Here is a 20,103-nt window from a genome sequence, read left to right on the forward strand (position 1 = left end):
TGCTATTCAAAACGAACCCTGTCGGAAGCATTGCTTACAAAAGGCAAAGAAGCAGGAATGTGGACAAGATACACAGACAAGATTGAACTAACGCACTTAGGGGCTTTCCTGTGAAAAAGGCACGGGATTCGGTCCCGTCCCGCTCCCCGCCCCCCCCCCCGCGCCGAACCGAACATCGCAAACACCAGGCACAGCGCGGGGAGGGGGCGCAGAGATCCCGGTCAACGACGAGTTACGCTCCCTCGCTTGAGACAGACATTCGGGGGCCGAGGGTGGACGGCAGCAGGGAAGCAGCGGCGGCAGAAGCAGCTGACTTCCTGGGCAAGTTCGACCGGTAGATCATCCGCGTTCCACCAAGGAAGGCAGGCAGGCAGGCAAGCTCTTCACCTGCCAGTTTCTCTTTCTTCCTTTCTAGAGGACCGAGGACTCCGCGCCTGCGATCCCAGGCTGGATGCGAAGCCGAGACAGCAGCCACCGGGAGCCTCGGCGGGTTTGTCTTTAAAGTTGAGTCCAGGGAGATCGATCGGCGTCATCCTTCCGAAGTCCGGAGAAAGCCGGCCTCGCTTCGCCACCCAGAGGAGAAGATCCACTGACCACGCCTCGACCCACTGCGGATGTCCCTCTGAAATGAGCCAGGTGGCAAGGAAGGAGGGCGTGGGAAGCCCCGGGCGCGGCGAGCGGCCGGCCGCGGCTGGAAGGCAGCGAGGTAGCGAGTAAACAGAGGGCGGCCAGGCCCTGGGCTCGCGGAACTCGCCCCGGTCGCTCTCCTTTCGGCAGCCTCTTCCACTGCGGCGGAGATGAGCGGCTGGGCAGGGCTGGCCGGGCTCCTGCTGGCCGTGGCCGGAGCTCAGAAGCAGCTACTGCAGCCGCCGATTAGCCTTCGCCCTGCCTCCGCGGAACACGCCGCGCAGTTCGACCACGTCTTGAACGGGACGGTCAACCGAGGCACGGAGCGGCTGTACTCGTTCAACTACACCAGTAAGGCAGGCCAGGTAAGGCGACAGGTGCTCCCTGGGGCAGGTGCGGCTGGACTCTGGAAGGCGAGGAGAGGGAGAGCTGGGGAGGGTCGGCTGGTGGGTTCAGGTGGCGAGGCAGGAGAAGACCTGGGGGGGGGCAAATGCTGAAGGCCTGCGGTGGGGCTCAGATGATGGGGAAGGTAGGAGAGGGACAAGGCCTAACCATTGGGAATTGAAAACCAGTGGAGTTATTCATTCATTATCCCTTTCAAGAAACACCACCCCTCCTCCCGTTTTGGCAGTTTCCTAGGTGCCAGCTATTTTTTTGAACTTGTTCTTTTATGTGATTGTTTCTGCAAATAAAACTCCCATTTAAACAAACTTCAGATTTCCCTGTTCTTTCTGAGTCATGACAAATGCTTCTCTTGCTTCCTTGAGATAATGGCAGAGAACTGTGTTATCACCGGATTACATAACAGTTAACTCCATATTGGTAATTAGAGGTTATTATTCCATCCATCCGTCAATCACACTGGTGGGGTTTTTTTGGGGTGGGGGAGAAAAGGATAAGCAGTGTTATTCAAAGTTCAATAAAAGAAAAGGTGTTAATAAGAGATTAAAGAGATGTTCATTCATTCTTTGTGTGTGACCAAACCATCTAAATATATTTCTTTCATTTGGGCAGTATTAGACTTCGGGGTTTACATCAGTGTGCCAGTGTGTTTGTGTGTGTGTGTGTGTGGTGTGTACCTCTATGTGCAGGTACACACACACGTGCATGCATGTGTGTGTGTGTAAACCCTAAAGTCTGACACTGCTCAAATGAAGGAAATATATATTCTTTCATTCATTTTCTTTAAGTATATTTCTTTCATGTCTATCACTTACTTTTGAATTCAGTCCAGTTTGTTTATTTTTGACTCTTTCCATTTTACCATATACCCTTAAAATATAACCCATTCCCTTTGCATTCAAAGCACTTTTGCTTCTCCTGATATACCCAATTCTCAGTTCTATGTAAGAAAGAGGGCAGAGTATATAGTATGTTTGCATATTTTGATACACATTCAGTATTTACAATAATCTCCATGTTACCGACTCTTTTTATCAGTAAAAAAAAAACTACCTGGAAATGTGGAAAGAACAAATCCTTCACTGAACTAAAAAATAAAAATAACAAAGCAACACATGTAAATATTTAACTTGCCAACCTTATAGGCAAGTTAATGTATGCATGTGTATGTATATGTACAAATCTAATAATATTTCATTCCCTAAAAGGTTATAAGCCAATAAATAAAGAGAAACGTTTCAATCCTGGTGTCTAAAAAGTCACTGTCTCATTCTGTGGCCTCAAACCCACGTAAAATTGTTGCTCTGCAGTGTCCCTTGAGCAGCAACTGCCTAGAGCACATGTGGGTGATTTCCCTTTCTTTCATTGAGAGGTTTCAAAGAACTTGACCTACTCACCAGTTTCTTGATCTTTCCTGTGATCATCAGCTTGGCTTTTACAGAGCCTCTTCAGTTCACTATAACTCCCTCAGAAGCCATTATTTCTCCCAATTTGTGATTCATATTTTAAGAACAAATTCAGTCTGGACCATATGGACATATAGTTTTGTCTGTTGGCTGATACAAAGCTAATTTTTTTTTACTTTTTATTTTGTTTATGCAAACATAACATCTTTGCAACACATTACACTTCTTTTACATAACTGTTGTGATTCTTTTATCTGTACATGTAAATCTTATATAACTATAACTATACATAGATATACATTTATATTATTTCATACGTCTTTTTTCTCCATTCTATATATAACAACCTTTATGTACATTTGACTCATTTTATATCCATTTCCTATTATTTATTTGCTACAGTCTATTTTGTAATTCTACTTTTTATTCATTTTCCGGTTTTGTAATTATTTTTTAATTTCTTGATATTTCTTCTTTTCTTTTTTGCTTTCCTACTTTCCCCCCTTTCCTCTAGCCAATTATACCATAAATCCCATACAGAGTAATATTCAGATTCTTCTTTATTTTTTTATTCTTTCATGAGGCTATCCATCTCTGCACATTTCAATATTTTTTATTACATTTTCTTTTGTTGGTATGTAATTATTTTTCCAATTTTGTGTGAATGAGATTCTAGCTGCCGTGATTATGTGTAGAATTAAATATCAAATATTTTTCTCATAATTTCCCTTTCTAATTCCTAACAGAAATAATTCAGGTTTTAATTCAATTTGGTGTGTGTTGATCTTTTATTTTTTTCAAGTATTTTTTTGCAGATGTGCATGTCCACCACATATGGTAGTATGTTCCGTATTGTTGATTGCATTTCCAACAGATAGGTGAACACTCCAGGAACATTTTCACTATTCTCGCTGATGGGAGATGCCATCTGTAGAACATCTTGTACATGTTTTCTCTGTATGCCATTGCCATTGTTAATTTATAATTTATTTCCCAATTTTTTTCCCATTCTGCCAATTCTATAGTATACCCAAAATTTGTTGGCCATGTTATCATCATTTCTTTCACTGTTTCTTCTTCCATTTTAAATCTTAATAAATAATTATATATAACAAAAAGGCAACAGTAAAAATAATATTGGGTTCTGTCTGGATGGTCTCTTGTGACGAGCCAAAGGACAGAGAATGGAAGTAGTGATCTTTGGGCATACTGGGGGTTGTAAAATCTATCTATCTAGATCTAGATATAGATCTAGATCTAGATATAGCTATAGATCTAGGATCTAGGATCTAGGATCTAGATCTAGATCTAGATATAGATTCCATTTTTCTTCGGTTCCCTGTAGAATTTTATCCAGTTCTTGTGGCTCCTTATAGAATCCGTCCCTTTCTTTGTCCTTTTTATACCTTGTCTGTATTGATACAAAACTAATTTAAAGATGGATGTTGACAAATTTATTTATTTATTTTAATTTTTTTATTAACAAACATGTAAAATAGACACACACAAAACTTAGACGTACACCACATTTACACAATACAATACGAACAGGAGCTTCCTGTTCTTTCTAATAGCAATTATCAATCGATAGCGCTCACCTTATATTATTTCCCCTTCTATTGTATTTCATTCGGATTTCAGCATTCTTAATCCTTTTCTACACATTCTCCGAGGAGTCCAATAGACCTCAAGAAAATATTTTTGCTAAATCAAACAAGTTGTAAGAAATATGTCTACTATTGTTTTAATACTTGGAGCCATTGATTGAGTATTCAAAATTGACTGTTATTCAAAACTATTTTTATTGATTTAGTTTCCATAAACATTGGAGGGCACCTCACTAATTTCAAAACCTCTGGTGTTTCTGAGGCTGCAAGTAATGCAATGCCAAACCACATACATAGCAAGTTATTTTATCTGTACAGTTGCTATTCAACCTTTCTAGGAAATTATATTTTTTACATAGAATTTCAAAACTTCTAAAAGTATCCTTATTTAATAACCATTGGGGAGTAAAGATTCCATTACGACCCTATGTTTTCCAGAAATAAGAACAACTCCAAAGTGTGCATAGAGGTAAGGAATCTGACCTCCCTTTGTCCCTATAAAATAGTGGCAGAAATCCCATTTCTTGCTTCCTTCTGTATTTTAGGCAGAACAGGATTTTTAAATGCTAGGCTTCTTTTCTGGAATAGCTGATTCTGAGCAGAGGGGAAGAATTCTAAAGTGGATCATGAATCACATCATTTAGCTCAGTGGTCTCCAACCTTGGCAACTTTAAGACCTGTGGACTTCAACTCCTCTGGGAGTTGAAATCCACAAGTCTTAAAGTTGCCAAGGTTGGAGACCACTGATTTAGCTTACTGGCTAAGATATCTTTACCTGGTTAAATGGTTACCATCCCTTCCACACAAGTGAATCCTTAATTTGAACAGGCCAAGTGGGGTAATGTGTGCCCATTGTTCCCATGTCTCCGTTTAGCATTATGTCCTCCTGGTGACATTAAAGCATTTGCATAAACATTAGCTGCCCACTGTGTCTATGGTGAAGTATGCTGCCTGTCCAGGTAGTCCTTGACTTATCACCACATTTGAGCCCAAAATTTCAGTTGTTAAGTGAGGCATTTCTTTCTTTCTTTCCACAGTTGTTTAGTGAATCACTGCAGTTGTTAAGTTAGTAACATGGTTGTGAAATGAATCTGGCTTCCCCATTGACTGTGCATGTCAGAAGCTCACAAAAGCTGATCACATGGCCCTGGGATACTGCAACCATCATAAATGTGAAACAGTTGCCAAGCGTCTGAATTCTGATCAGTGACCATATGGGTGCCACAACAGTGATGAGTGTAAAAAAACCAGTCGTAAGTCACTTTTTTCAATGACGTTGTAAGTTTGAATGGTCACTAGAGAAACTGTTGTAAGTCAAGGACTACCTGTACTTGCTGAGGAGCTACTGTATGTCTTTGGGGGCGGGGGATACCTTCTGTCTCACATAGAATCATAGAATTGTGGGGCTAGCAGTGATCTTGGAGGTCTTCTAGTCCAACCCCCTCCCAAAGCAGAAGTTCTTCTATTCCAGGCAAATGGCTGTCCAATCATGTCTTGAAAACCTTCAGTGACGGAGCCCTCACAGCTGTAGGAGGAAAGCTGTTCCATTCATTAATTCTTCTCATTTTCAGGAAATTTCTTCTCAGTTCTAAACTGGATTTCTCTTTCCACTACTCGTAATTGTTTCTAGTCCTGCCCTCTGCTGGTTTAGAGAATACTGTAAGTCTATCCCCTGTGACAGCCCCTCAAGTACCAGAAGACAGCTGTCAAGTCACCCCACCCCCCAATTCTTCTCTTAATTAAGCTAGCTATACCTACTTCCCTTAATGCTTATCACATTTTTCAGGGTTTCCCAGTCACTTTGAATTGATTTTCCTTTTAGGATTTCTATCCATGAAATTATTTCTAATCTTTCTCTTAGTTTGTTAAAGTCAGCTCTCTTAAAGTCTAAAGACTTTTTTCAGTCACTTTTGTCTGCACTATGGTGAATTGTTGTATGACATGGTCACTTTCCCAAAAAGTTCCTACAATTTCCATTCCTTCAACCAACCTATTAGTTAGGATTAAATCCAGTATAACTAATCTTCTAGTTCCCTCCTCCACCATTTGGGTGACAAAGTTGTCAATTAGGCATATCAGAAACCTCTTAGGTAACCCATTCCCTGCAGAATTTGTTTCCCACTACTGTACACCTTGGCTAACTGACCAGCAAAAAGTTTGTCTACAGGTAGTCCTTGATTTACAACAGTTTGTTTAGTGACCGTTCAAAGTTACAATGGCACTGAAAAATGTAACTTATGACCATTTTTCACACTTATGATGGTTGCAGTATCCACAGTGATCACGTGATCAAAACTCAGATGCCTGGCAACTGGTTCATATTGATGAACCAGTTGTGTTGCAGGATCATGTGATCACTTTTTGTGACCTTCAGACAAGCAAAGTCAATGGGGAAGCCAGATTCATTTAATAACCAGATTACTAACTTAACTACAAAGATTCACTTACTGTAACAACTGTAGCAAGAAAAGTTGTAAAATGGGGCAAAGTTCACTTAACAAATGTCTCACTTAACAACATAAATTTTGGGCTCAATTGTGGTCATGAACCGAAGACTACCTGTATTTCGTCTGCTTGGTTGAGTGGCCTATAGTTTCTTTTTCTTCTAATATTCACCCAAATACCTTTAAGAAGGCTTTTATTCCTAGTATTGTGTACTTCTATAGAGGTGTAGCAATTTTTCACATACAGAGGAACTTCTCCCCGTCTTTTAAAATCAGTTCTGGGTTTTTTTAAACAATTTATATCCTTTTAGCATTTATATTCCAATCACCAAGTTTTAGAAATTACAACAATATTGTACCTGCCCTCATGTATTAGGTTTTCATGTTATCCCTGTTGGTTACTCAAACTCTGGGCATGCATAATGTCTTTATATGTCTGCTTCTTCTCTTTGTGAGCCACATCCTAACTTACTCCCATCAGAAAAGGATTAAAGTGGAAATACCATTGCGATTACAGAATAGGCATTGACTGATGAGAATGCCCCGGCTGTCTCTGTCTCTATCCAGGCGGATGCCCTCCGTGTTACCGTGAAGAGTGACTCCGAAGATGATCAGTACCCTGTCTTGTTTGTAGTTCGGCAGCAAAAGGGAGTGCTGTCCTGGCAGCTCCCACTCATTTTTCATGGGCTGTAAGTAATCACTTCCTGTCGTAAGGTATTTATTTATATTCTGTTGAGTTTTTCTCATTCCAACTTCTTCCCTCAAATTCCTTCTACAAATATTTCTTTTAAAGGGAGCCTTTTACTCTTTCCCTGCTAGAGAAGAAGCATTCCTTCATTAATTTTTTTGCAACATTGAATTTTACTTTGTGGTGTATTTATTCTTTATTGTATAGAGAATTTACACTGAGTTAAATGTGTAGAGATAAGGACAGATATTAAGTTTAAAAAATAATGCAGTATTGCCAGTTTAATCTCTTCAATTGTATTTAATTGAATCCCAGTAGCTTTCCAAAGTAGATAATAATTCCCGATCAAACAACTTTTTTTCTTACAATATTGGTTTTCATATAATTTTGGGCATTGCCTTAAGCTATCATTTGAGTAAATATGCCTAAAAAGCATTAAAATATAAAGCTTTTTCTTTGCTAAAAAACTGTGTGAGATATATTTTGGAAAACTGTGTTGTTTTTGGAGTTTTGTAAAATAGACATACATAACTCAAAATGGCTGGAAATATATGTTTACTATGAATTAACCTCATCTATGTTATATTTAATGTATTTGCTAAATTTATACATTTATATTAAAATGAATCCAAACTGGCTTGTTGTAAAGTACATATATAATATGATAGGAACAATGGGAGTAGTGAAACAAATGGGAGCATAATATATGTTTTAGCAGAATCAGAATAAGAGCCTGCTATCTGGTTCCACTCGGTAAATAACAAACTGTTCTGAATAAGCTAGTTTTCAGACTATCTTCCTGTAATAACCCAATTTGGACCTTAGTAGAACATTAATTCTTGGGGTTTCAATGGCCAAAACAGAAATATGAGCTTCGTAGTACAGGATATCCAATTTTTCCAACATTATCTATTTGATTTGTCGGGGTAATTTCATTCCTGTTAAAAACATCACCCCTTGAGCAAAGAAACTCTAACCACCAGCTTGCATTTAATATCCATCTAAAACTGCTTTCATATGTCTACTGCTTCACTTTGGAAATAAAAGAAATGGGTATCAATGGCTGGCAGTTAATTCAAAATAATTTCACCTATCTGTTGGAGAACAAAATGAAAGCCTCTATTGTAGATTGGTATAAAGAAATAAGAATTTGTTTTAGCTTTATGGAATTAGCTTTCTCTGTTTGAACTGAAACCTGAAGGTCTCCAATCGAGATGTAGAATATTGTGTTTTGATTATGCCATTACCTGGTGAAATCTAGGAGAATAAACAGATTCTTACTTCTATTGGAGACCATTCTAAAAACTACAAAAAACCCTCCAGGTTATGATTATAAACTGAATAATTAACAGCTAGATATATTACAGGATTAAAATTAATCCATTTAAAATATTTTTGAAAGGTACAATAAATATGAAATCATATTTTCATACATTAATTTCATTTTTTTCATGTTTCTAAACACCTGGACCCTGGATTCTCCAAAACTGGATTATTCCAATTCATCCTTCCAAATTCAGTGACATGACTAATTTTACTTTTTAATCCCTTGCAATGGTCAGCTGCTGGTTTCTTTCAAGCATTGAATCTTTTAAGGTACTTAAGATTGCAGGTATTTCAAAAGTTGCTAGGGCTTCTGGGCCATACTGCTTGATTAATACCTCTTTCAGTTATTGCCGAACAAATACTATAGAGAAATTAAACTCAAAACATAAACTCTCAGAATCCTTTATATAGCCATTTGAAATCAGCTGAGTTAAAGTGTTGATATAAGCATTCCAATAAAACATATTTTCCTACTATTATAAAATTAGGCTTATTCCATACCACCAATATAACTCAATTTATAACAATATAATTTCATATCATCCAAGTGATTCAAAATCAAAATGTAACTGCTTAGTAATCAAATATGTCTAGCAGCTTTCATAGCTGGAAACAAAGATTCCTATCTAGCAAAGCATGTCAGGATTTCCAGGGTGTTAAATCTTTATTCTTCAAATTGGCTGAAAAACTCCTCAAAGGTCTTGTGCAATAGTGGTTTGTTTAGTGACCCCCCCTGGCTAACTAACCTTGAAAAGGGGAAGTAGAGTCAGACACTGTTAAATACCTGGATAGGAGACCACCAGGAAATTCCAGATATGTGGTCTAAATTGCGAAGTCAAAAAACACCTTAGAAAAAAGCAAGAGGAGACTAATTCTATATTATTACCAACAAAATTTAAGGGATTTGTCCATAAAGTCACCAGAAGTTGAACTCAACTTTGAGACTTCACACATTATCTTGCATCTGTTTTCTTTGCCAAATTCAAATACAGGACATGGATTAGAGGCTGACTGATGCTGGACAGATTTCAAAGAGAAAAGGTCACCAGCAATTAGGAATTGATGCAGAAAAATCAATAGGCAGATAAGATATAAACAAGATTAGCAGCGGTAGATAAGAGGATGAGACAAAAGGCTTATTAGGTGTATGCTATGGAAATTGCTCATGCTAAAAAGCTAACTTGGATGTCAACAAAGTGCACTGATTATATTCAGAGTAGTACTAAAGGCCAAGAGGTACTCTTCACCCACAATGCTGGAACTGCTCAATGCCTGAAAGAATAGAGCACTTGTGACTCCACTTATTGGCTCCTAGTTCATGATATATTCCAGACACAGTAACACTTCTGCTCTGAGTGAAGGAGTTATTTTTATCTCCTCCCTTCTGTTTTAAATGGCAGTAAATATTTGGATGAAATTATCTTCATTTATATAATATTTTATGGAGTCTGAGTGCAGGCACCTATAGGACTCTCAAAGGTTTGTCTGGCCTCACCTTGCTCTCCTTTAGAAACACTTTTTTAAAACCTGGGTTTTGAAGAGTCGAAGGCCAGGTTGATTTATGATCCCAGCTGGTAGAGGATGAATAATTAGTATTTAAGTGTATGTTTTTCTCCAAAGCATTATACTCAACTGTGTGGTTTTTTTTAAAACACAGGTTTTATTCTGAATGTCAGATTTTGCTTTTTCTCGGCAGCTACCAAAGAAGTTACAACTACACAGAAGTCAGCCGTACCCTCTGCCCATCTGAGTCTGTACCTCAGAATGGATCTTCCGAGCAAATCGTATTTATAAATGTCGCTTCCATGGCTCCTTATAATGCCCACTATCAGCTGCAAGTTACCAAGATTAAGAACTTCCAACTTAGGTGAGTGGTCCATTTCTGGATTTACCATTTCTGAACAATGGAAAACAAGTTTTGTTGTTGTTTGGATCACTACATTAAAAACAGCACTGGCTGAAAAATTAACACAACAAATCCATGTTTAAGCATTCTTTATGTAACAATTGTTCTATTCATATTTGATTGCCATGTTTAACTAAATTGATTTCATTATTAATCAAATTCATAGGGATGCCTATCTCATAGAAGGTGACTTTATAAATATATAACACAGCAATTCTCAATAGATTATCCCTATACAAATATGTTTGGGGTTATAAATATTAAATATCAATGTTTAAAGTGTTCTTTTTCCTTAAGATTATAAAGAATTTTTATATACTCCCATTTATATATCATTTTGTTTTTGTCCTTATGCTGGTTATTTTCAATATTTGTTCTTTTGTTTAAATAGAAAAACAAAAAAACCCTCTATATTTTAAAAATTCCCATGGACAACACATTTGTTCTGCTGATTACAAGCTGTTTGGACTGCCTGCATGGAGACAATGCAAGCTGTAGTCATATGTCCCACTGATGCTGCAGACCAAAGTAGGGGTGAAATGCAAAACTGAGGACCTCACAATGTGACAGGAATAACACAAAGAACAAGAAGAGAAACAGCGAGAGCCAAAACTGCTGAAAAAAACAGTAGCAATAGATTTATCAATCTAGGCCATAAGCTATATTAGAAGCATCAAAAGCTTCTTGCTAAAAATATTAGCCTTCTATTATATATGCTGCGTATCCCCACTTTTGCATGTCAAATCAATTTATATCCAAAGCTGACCAGAAACAGAGCAAAGAAAGTAACATAATGCTAACATATGGCATGCAAGTTAAAAATGTTTAGCCTGAGTGTTGACAGCTTGTTGCCTGCATCACACAGCTTTTCATGTCCATCTGCATCCACCCAATGGGTGGATTGGGATCCTGCCCAATCCTTCAGGTTTGGATTCTCTTGTCTACTGGTCCATGGGTTTGCCTCACCTTTTAGTTTCAATTCTGGCTGCTAATTCTGCATGCATTCAATTCTCGCACCATTAAGAAGAATTTGGAGGGATTGGAGCAGGTTTAGAGAAGGACAGTGAGAGTTATCAGTTAATTAGGAAGTAATTACACAGTTGTTTTATAAAGACAGAATGAAGGGGTTAGAAAAGTTCAATTTTGAGAAGAGATAATGGAGAGAATTTGAATACAATAGCAGTTTTCAAACACCTGAATGCCGTTGCAGAATGGGGACAAATACTATTAGCATGCTAATGAAGTCTGCAATTATTTGCATTTCTTGGACTACAGAGGAAAAGTACTTGGAGCACTGGGGAACTGTCTGAGAATTGAAAGAGAACTGATGTACTCCCCATCTTCAAAAAAGAGAAAAAAACAGATCTAGGAAATTAGAGACCAATCAGCCTGATGCAAAAACCTGGGAAGATGTTGGAAAAGATAATCAAACAACAAATCCGCAAACACTTAGAAACAAACACATATATAATCAGAAGCCAACATTGGTTTGTTAAAAACAGATCATGACAAACAAATCTTTTCATTCTTTGACAAAGTTACTAAATTAGTGGATCAGTGAAATGCTGTGAACATAGTATACTTAGATTTCGTAAAGGATTTGATAAGGTAAACTACAACTTACTTCTTGGCAAGCTAGAAAAATGTGGAATAGAAAGCATCACCACCTGATGGGTTTGTAACTGGCTAACAAATCGTACTCAATCTGTTGTCCTCAATGGAACTAAATCTACATGGAGGTGTTGAAAGAAATGTCCTTCTGGATTCAGGTCCAAGTGGGGAAAAAGACACTGGAGACATGGAGGCTGCTTGGAAAGATGATTGGAATACTGTATCAAGTTCTGGTCATGACAATATAAAAAAGATGTTGAGACTCTAGAAAGAGTGCAGAGAAGAGCAACAAGAATGATATAGGGGGCTGGAGGCTAAAACATATGAAGAATGGTTACAGGAATTGGGTATGTCTAGTCTAATGAAAAGAAGGACTAGGGGAGACATGATAGCAGGGTTCAAATCAGTGTTGAGTTTCAAAAAAATTTGGAACCTATTCTGTAGGTGTGGCCTGCTTTCCGGTCCAGTGGTGGAACCTCTTCTAACCGGTTCGGTAGATTTGACGAACCGGTTCTACCGAATAGGTGCGAACTGGTAGGAACCCACCTCTGGTTCCAATATTGAGGGGCTCCTACAAAGACAAGTGAGTCAAACTATTTTTCAAAGCATCAGAAGGCACGGCAAGAAACAATGGTGAAACTAACCAAGGAGACAAGTAATTTAGAACTAAGGAGAAATTTTCCTAACAGTAAGTGCAATCAATAAATCAATGGCACAGCTTGCCTTCAGAAATTGTGCATGCTTCATCACTGGAAGTTTTCAAAAAGAACCTGGACAACCATTTATCTGAAATGATATAGGGTCTCCTGCTTGAGGAGGGGGTTGGACTAGAAGACCTCCAAGGTTCCTTCCCACTCTGTTATTCTATGTTCTATGTTCTTTGTTTTCAACAACTTAATATTCAGAACAATGGAAGAAGTCATTCTCAGCAGAGGATGAACTTGTTTTGCATCAAATATGATACAAATCTTTTTAAATTAATAGATTCCTTGTAGCTTTAAAGGAACCCAATCCAAAGTCGCTCTATGAGTGAGATGAAAGTTCTTAAATATGACAAATAAATCAATAAACACAGATTTTGTTTACTCCATGACCTCCTCTTTACAGTTGCAAGTAGGCAGAAGAAATTTCTCAGAATTGTTTTGATACTAAGCTACTGTTTTGCAAGTTTTTGAAGAAAGGGTTTAAGACAAGTGTTGCTACTTATGCTTTATTTTTAGGTATTTATATTATTTTAATGCAGTTGAGAATTAGTGGTTAAAATCCACAAGTGCATGTCTACTGCCATGATGGCTTATGTCCACATGGTGCACTGCACAGTGATTTTATGTTCCCTCCAAATGTTCCCTCTGTATCAAAACCCTTTTGTTATTATTTTTTCTGCAGACTATTTTTTTTAATCCTCTATTTTTATATACATGGTTGATGATTAAGCAACTTCTGGCTCTTTGTGAACGGATGATGGGTCATCAGTGAAATAACCGTCTAATAACCGTCTCCACTTTTGGTCTCTTTTTCAATTATCTTTGCTTTTACAAGCATCAGGATCTTCTCTGATGACTCCTACCCTTGCGTCATGAATCCAAAGTATTTAAGTTATAGTTTGAGCTTCATTGCTAGGGTTTGGGGGAAAGCAATCCAGTTTCAATTTGTTCTTTGCAGTTCAATGTATTCCCAACAATTTTCTCCAGTATCAATATTCAAACACATCTTTTTTTTTCTTTGTTCATTTTTTCATGGTCCAGCTTTCATAGCCATGTGTTACAATTCGAAGCCTATGGATGCGACAGTATCTATCTTGGTTGTCAGTGTGTGGTTTCTGTTGTTTAACATTTTGTGTAGATATGTCCAAGTAATATAAATCTGTTTCATGGCTAAATTCATCTTCCCTCTGAATGTTTGAGCCTAGGAAGATAAAATTGCTACTGCTTCAACTTTCCCTATTTGCATTGAATTAAGTCTTTCTTCTATCATCTATTTCTATTACTATCAGAATAGCATATCTGCATATCAGATGTTGATATGTTATTAAATTTTATCCCAGAGTTTTAATTCCTATTTCTTCTAGTCTAACATTTCTCATGATATGTTATGCAAATAAGCTAATAAATAGACAATGTGCAACTTAGACATGCTCCTTTTCCCATTTTGCCTGTTACTTGTTCTGTATTCTCTTCTAACTGTTGCTTTCTGATCATCATACTTCAATAGGCATAGAAAGTAGCCCAGTTCGCAGTTGTTTTCAAAGGCTGTCCATATTTGTTATGGTCTACACAATCAAAAGCCTTAGTCTCATTGATAAGGGAAAAACAGTGTCCTTTTGAACACTTCACTATGTTTTCCTTATAAATGTGTATACCAGAGAGAACCAAATATTTGAACTCTATAATTTGTACAAGGTATTCATTAGTAGAGCTTTTGTTTATTCCAAAATCATCTATATATTCATTAGTGACATGGGTGAAACTCATTTGGAAAAATGAACCCAGCTGTAGATATCTAATGAAGTTCTTACCACAGTTTCTAACTGCTACCGTATCTGTATGTTTCATATTTTATCTTAATATCTGGACAATTTTCCTTTTGTCCGCAGCATGAATTCTACTTTTATATTCACTGCCAGCCCCTCTCAGCCACAGGTAAGTGATAATAATTATGTATGATAATGATAAATACATCTTTTCAAAGTTTAGTTAAAATCCAAGATGTTAGAATATTATTTCTGGCTATTTATTAAAGTAGGATACATTTGCCCTATATTATAAATCTTAGGGCAGGATGGAGCCAAACAGACAAATAAAACAGCTATTAATAAAAAAAGTCCTTAACATTATAAAATTGATGCTTACACATCGATTAAAGCCTCCAGTAAGACACAAATGTTTGTATAAATAGCCAGATCTTTACTTCACACTGAAAGGAAGTCAATATTGCTGCCAGCTGTACAATTTTATTCATTGGCACTGAAATGAAATTGCATCGGATGCCAGCTGTACATTCCTATATACAATAATAGGCAGCTCTTAATGACAGGATGAAGAGAAGAGTCCAAGAAGGTACAAAAGCAGCTCTTCTTCATATAAGCCAATATCTTAAGACTGTGTAGGACTTTGGCAATATTAACTACCTCTATATAACCGGCAGAGAGGCAAATGTAAACTGATAAAATCTCTCTTCTGTCTTCTTGGATTCTTGAGTCCAGATCGCTATCAAACTAGATAAATCTCCTCTGGAGGACATGGAATGCCTATATATAACTCTAACTCCAATCTAGATGAATGCTAAACTAGTACCTCGGTATCCGATGCTAGATGACATCTAACTCAACAAATTCCTCTACAGTACTCAGGTGTGGATATTTATGCCAGGGAAGAACAAGGTTCATTGGTATGATCTTGTAGTAGAATTAAAAGCTTCATGAACCTGATAATAAAATGGAATAAAAATTTGAAATATCTTTAAGATCCAGATTGTATTGCCAATCAGTCTCCAGCTGGGGCCAATCACTACATCAGTTAACGTTAAAAGAGATGTCAGGGATGATTTCCTCAGGGATTTCTCCAGGGAATGGCATATATTATCCACATCTAATTTATCCTATTATCCTTGTTTGTAGAACAATACAAATATTAAAATAGCAAAAAAAATAATTTCAAAATAACACTCTTTAATAAAGTGAATCAGAAATATAAGACATAATGGAAATGGATTTATAATGGAAAAAAATGGATACTACCTGATAGTACAACGAATTAGGCAGGCATAGAAGGACTTTCCTTTGAGTGGTTCAGCAGATGTAAAACTTGGATAGACTTCTGTCCATATTTTAATTTGAATTTCTGCACTGAGCATGGAGTTGACCCTGAACTACGTGATAAAATCATAGAATTGGAAGTGACCTTAGAAGTCAGCTTGTGCAAGTACACTTTCCGCAAGAGCATTTTGCATAAGTATTTCACCTCTGAAGATCTCCAGCAGAAAAGATCTCCAGCAGAAAAGATCTCCAGCAGAAAAGAACTCTCCCCTGTATGTGGCATCCTCTTCAATTAGCTGACAGCTGCTCCAATTAGGAGGTTCTTCCTCTGTCTGGCCTATACTAACTTCCTTGTAATATTACTCTATCGATTCTGGTCCTGCCCTTGAGGCAGGAGAGATAGCAATATTTGCTTGCAATAGCAATAGGCAGCAATATTTGACAGGTGTGATAACCCTTTAAATATTTGCAAACTGGTGTCATTTCTCCTTCGGTTATTTCTTTTGAAAGTTAAATAAAAGTAGATTTTTCTAACCATTCTTCAGAGGCAATGGTTTCCAAACCCCCAGTATATTGATTGATAGTTATCAAATCAGAAAGCTTCTAAAGGCAATGCTTAATGTGGATTTCCCTGACAATAAAAAGCAGAGGAGCAGTGTTTCACCTGTGGGCCTCTCCCCCCATCTTAGTCTTGTGCTTATCCTATACTCATCCAGTTTCCAGCAATATCCAGCCTCACTCCCCTGTTAAAAGGTTGCTGCATTGCCATCCCTTCCAGAAAAAATTGTGTTTATTTTTTCCCTTTGGTAAAATGAACTGATTTTTTCCAGAACCTCCTCATTACAGATAGTCCTCAGCATATGACCACAACTGGGACCAGAATTTCCATCGCTAAGCAAGGTGGTTGTTAAGTGAGTCATGCCCAGTTCTATGACTTTTTTGTCACAGTTGTTAAGCAAATCAGTGCACTAATCACATGGTCATTAAGTGAACCCAGTCTCCTCCCTTGACTTTGCTTGTGGGAAGCCAGATGGGAAAGCTGCAAAGAGTGATCACTAAATATTTGTATGAATGGTCTGATGGGAATTATAGGCTTTTAATTGTTATCTATTTCCCCAACTAATATTTAAAAAATGAGAATAGTAAAATCCAATATGAAAATAAAAGTGAATAAAATGAAAGTAGACCATTTGGGGTCCTTAGAATGCCTTACAAAGCTGATTTGGTCCTTGGTTTTGTACCCCACAAAGATATATTTTAATTGTACAGCAATTAAAGCAATGTGGGAAAGGTTTGATAACTGTGTCAGGGCAGCACTGAGCATTATAAAGGTATGGTGGAAAACAGGAAAACTTTTCCTTGATTATCCCAAATATGATTTTTCAAAGGGCAACCGGCTTTGTTTTTCCATGAAGACATTTTGCTTCTTCAGTTCTGAAGTTCTTTAAATCTTTAAATATGGGGGAGCATGTTCTGACCTCCCCTCCGTACACCAAGGCACTCCAAGACAAGATTACTGCTAGACAATTTATTCACAGTAAATTAACATACTGACAAGACCTGGACAGCAATCCAGACTTCCAAGATAAGAAATACACCTGAGAGCTTCTCCAGTGTTGGTATATTAGTTGAATCCTGCAAACAGCCTCCTCCCAAAGTCTCTCCTTATATACTCTCTTAGGAGGAGCCTAATTACAACCACCTGGGTCCAATTATCTTCTGTAGTTACTCTCGGCGTTTATCTGCCCACCTTTGCCTGGCGTCCGGAACCAACTCCCTTAGCTCCTCCCCACTGCTCCAAGGCCTGACGTCATGGGCACACTCCCTTTGGCTTTCACTGCTGCTCCATGCCTCAGGCAACTCCTGGTGGCCAACCAGCCTCTCTGGTCCCTGCTCGGAGTTTGAACCCTGTCCAGGGTCCTCCACGTCTTCCAGAGCCGACTCTTAGGGCCCCTCACTATTGGAATCTGTTTGCAGCTCCAACGGCTACTGCTGGGCCACAACAGAGCTCCATTTAACCGAGATAATCATGCTGATGCCACCATGTCTCTGGTCTGTGCCTGACTTGCCCTGTTGTCAACCATGGCCTGGATGACTGAGAATCTCTATAGACATTTCTTTCATTAAGTAAAAGTTTCATCATATCTTCCAAGCCATTAGAGATATAATATTTTTTATTTTATTTTTATCTTCCCTTTAGATTAAAATTAAGCAATTATATATTCATGAACTGGAACTCTTCCAGCCAGGCACTAACCAGCTCAAAGCTTGCTTTATTGTGGTGAAATTGTTGTATTGTGTAGTTATGAGAGCAGTTCCCCAAGTGGCTAGTAGCTGAAAAACTTGCTTCATTTAGCATCCTTCTTACACATAATATACACTTTCATAGGCCCTCTGGGACTGAGAATCACTCTGGAATTTGGGCTGTTATTAGTTGAGGGATTATTTATTGATTGTATTTATGGGGTTAATTTTTGGTTGGGGTTTGGGTTTTATGCTGATTAACTATGTGGAGATCTCTTCTCACATTTAAAAAAACCCGGGTAGAGCTCTACTTTAAATATTACCACTCAAAGGGCAAGTCAGGTACAGACTCAGAGGCATGGTGGCCTCAGCATGACTATCTTGGATAAATGGGGCTCACCCATATTTAAAGATTATCCTTATAGCAGAAAGGATCGTAAACATATTTTCTTCCTTCATAGTACTTTTTGTACCAGTTCCCTCCTGATGTGGATTCTGTCATTGTCAGAGTGGTTTCTAAGACAATCTATCCCTGCTCTGTGGTCTCCATCCAAGATATTGTGGTAAGTCCTGCTAGTTTATGATAGGCTACTTGAATATTGGAAGTGTTTGTCTTTGCTTATGGTACTATTGCTGCTCAATTTAATATGAACTGCGAATCAAATTTGGACCATTCCTGCATTCTGGGTCAAATTGGGCTGATTCTGACAGATCTGAGCTGCCTTCAAAGCAGGTAGATTCCAAATCTACATCCCAAAGTTGTTAGTGTTCACTTAGGACACAGAGAGAAAACAGTATGCCTGAAAACAAATATGACAATTGTCCAGTTCAGAGAGGACCCATGCAGAGATAACCCTGAAAAAGGAATTCAAGGAAGGGTTACATTAACATCCGCTTAGCCATGAAAGAAAAGAGGGGGTGAGAAAGAAGCTCAAGATTGTCTCACCTTGATTTTTTTGGGTATAAGGACAGAAAGAAACTCTAATTGGGCTTTCAAGTTTCTGTTATCATACTTTGCAACCAAGTTCCAATAGCCTTTGTAGAGGCTGTTTCCTGACTTGATCTTTCTCAGAGGACTGACAAAGTGGCTGGGGAGGAAGGGAGGACATTGTTTTTGTTAGTGGCATTACTAACTTCCAGTAATAAGTCTTAGCAAGAGCAGTGATGATAAAACAGTCTTGTTTTACTTTTGAAGTGTCTCACAAAGAAGCAGCAGATGCTACTCAGGAGGGAAAACTGTTTCTGCCTTATTGAGAGTCAGAGCTATACAAACAGACTCTACATGGCCCAAATTTGTATTGTCCCCCCTTTTCCATAAGGCACAAATGATAGCAGAGTTTCCTATCATATAAGAGTCATCCTTTCTGTGTAATTTTTTTTCATTCCTCCCGTTAATTTCCTTCTTTCCTTCCCATTAGTTCCTCCATGTCTGTTCCTTTTTCCCCTTTCCCAGTTCAGATATCTCTTACCCACCCACCCCAATCTCACTCCCCCTGGCCCCCATTTCTGCTGCTTGGAGGGAACACAATATTTATAGATACATGCATATTTGTGTGACTTTGTACACACATATGCAGAGTTCCTTGTGTAGCTTAATTCAGGTTCTTCACATTCACATGTATATAGAACTCCTTATCTTATCATACCTTACCTTACCTTACCTTACCTTACTCTATCTATCTATCTATCTATCTATCTATCTATCTATCTATCTATCTATCTATCTATCTATCTATCTATCTATCTATTTATTTTATTGTTACTTGTTTATAGGAATGGGTGGCATTTCTGCAAGTAGTTTTACCTGGATTTGGCAAACTTAAGCTGAGAAAGTGGGAAACCTGCTCATTATACAGGTGTTTTGTCTGCGTTTGTGAGTTGTTTCTTCTCTAGTATTCATTTAGGGAGAAGGGTTCTTTGAACTTCAGGATCATCTTCCATTTTGATAAAGGTGCTGTGTAACAGTACTATGTGTTCTTTAATAATTCTTCCTTCTAGGCAGAAACATTTTAAAAAAGGTATACAAATTAAGAAATCTCAAAGTGGCTCGAACTGGGAGCAACTGAATTGCTCTGTGATGTAATGAAA

The 20,103-nt window shown here is 38.0% G+C and overlaps 1 protein-coding gene across 3 annotated transcripts in view; it reads left to right on the forward strand.

Annotated features, from left to right (window-relative positions):
- The first annotated feature begins 225 nt into the window (after window positions 1-225).
- The window catches only part of SIDT1 (SID1 transmembrane family member 1), a 62,718-nt gene continuing 42,840 nt past the window's right edge, over window positions 226-20,103 (forward strand). For 2 of the 3 annotated variants that reach the window (XM_087716511.1, XM_014062050.2), the window contains exons 1-5: window positions 226-992; window positions 7,054-7,175; window positions 10,197-10,367; window positions 14,611-14,656; window positions 18,477-18,578. In XM_087716511.1, coding sequence (XP_087572637.1) covers window positions 798-992; window positions 7,054-7,175; window positions 10,197-10,367; window positions 14,611-14,656; window positions 18,477-18,578 — 636 coding nt within the window. In that variant the 5' untranslated portion in view covers window positions 226-797. The remainder of the gene's footprint in view (window positions 993-7,053; window positions 7,176-10,196; window positions 10,368-14,610; window positions 14,657-18,476; window positions 18,579-20,103) is intronic. The other variant, XM_087716512.1, reaches the window with a different exon arrangement.

This window comes from Thamnophis sirtalis, unplaced genomic scaffold, assembly GCF_051295495.1.
Source record: "Thamnophis sirtalis isolate CommonGarterSnake01/CBP01778 unplaced genomic scaffold, rThaSir2_p1.2 scaffold_5, whole genome shotgun sequence".
NCBI classification, from domain to species: Eukaryota; Metazoa; Chordata; class Lepidosauria; order Squamata; family Natricidae; genus Thamnophis; species Thamnophis sirtalis.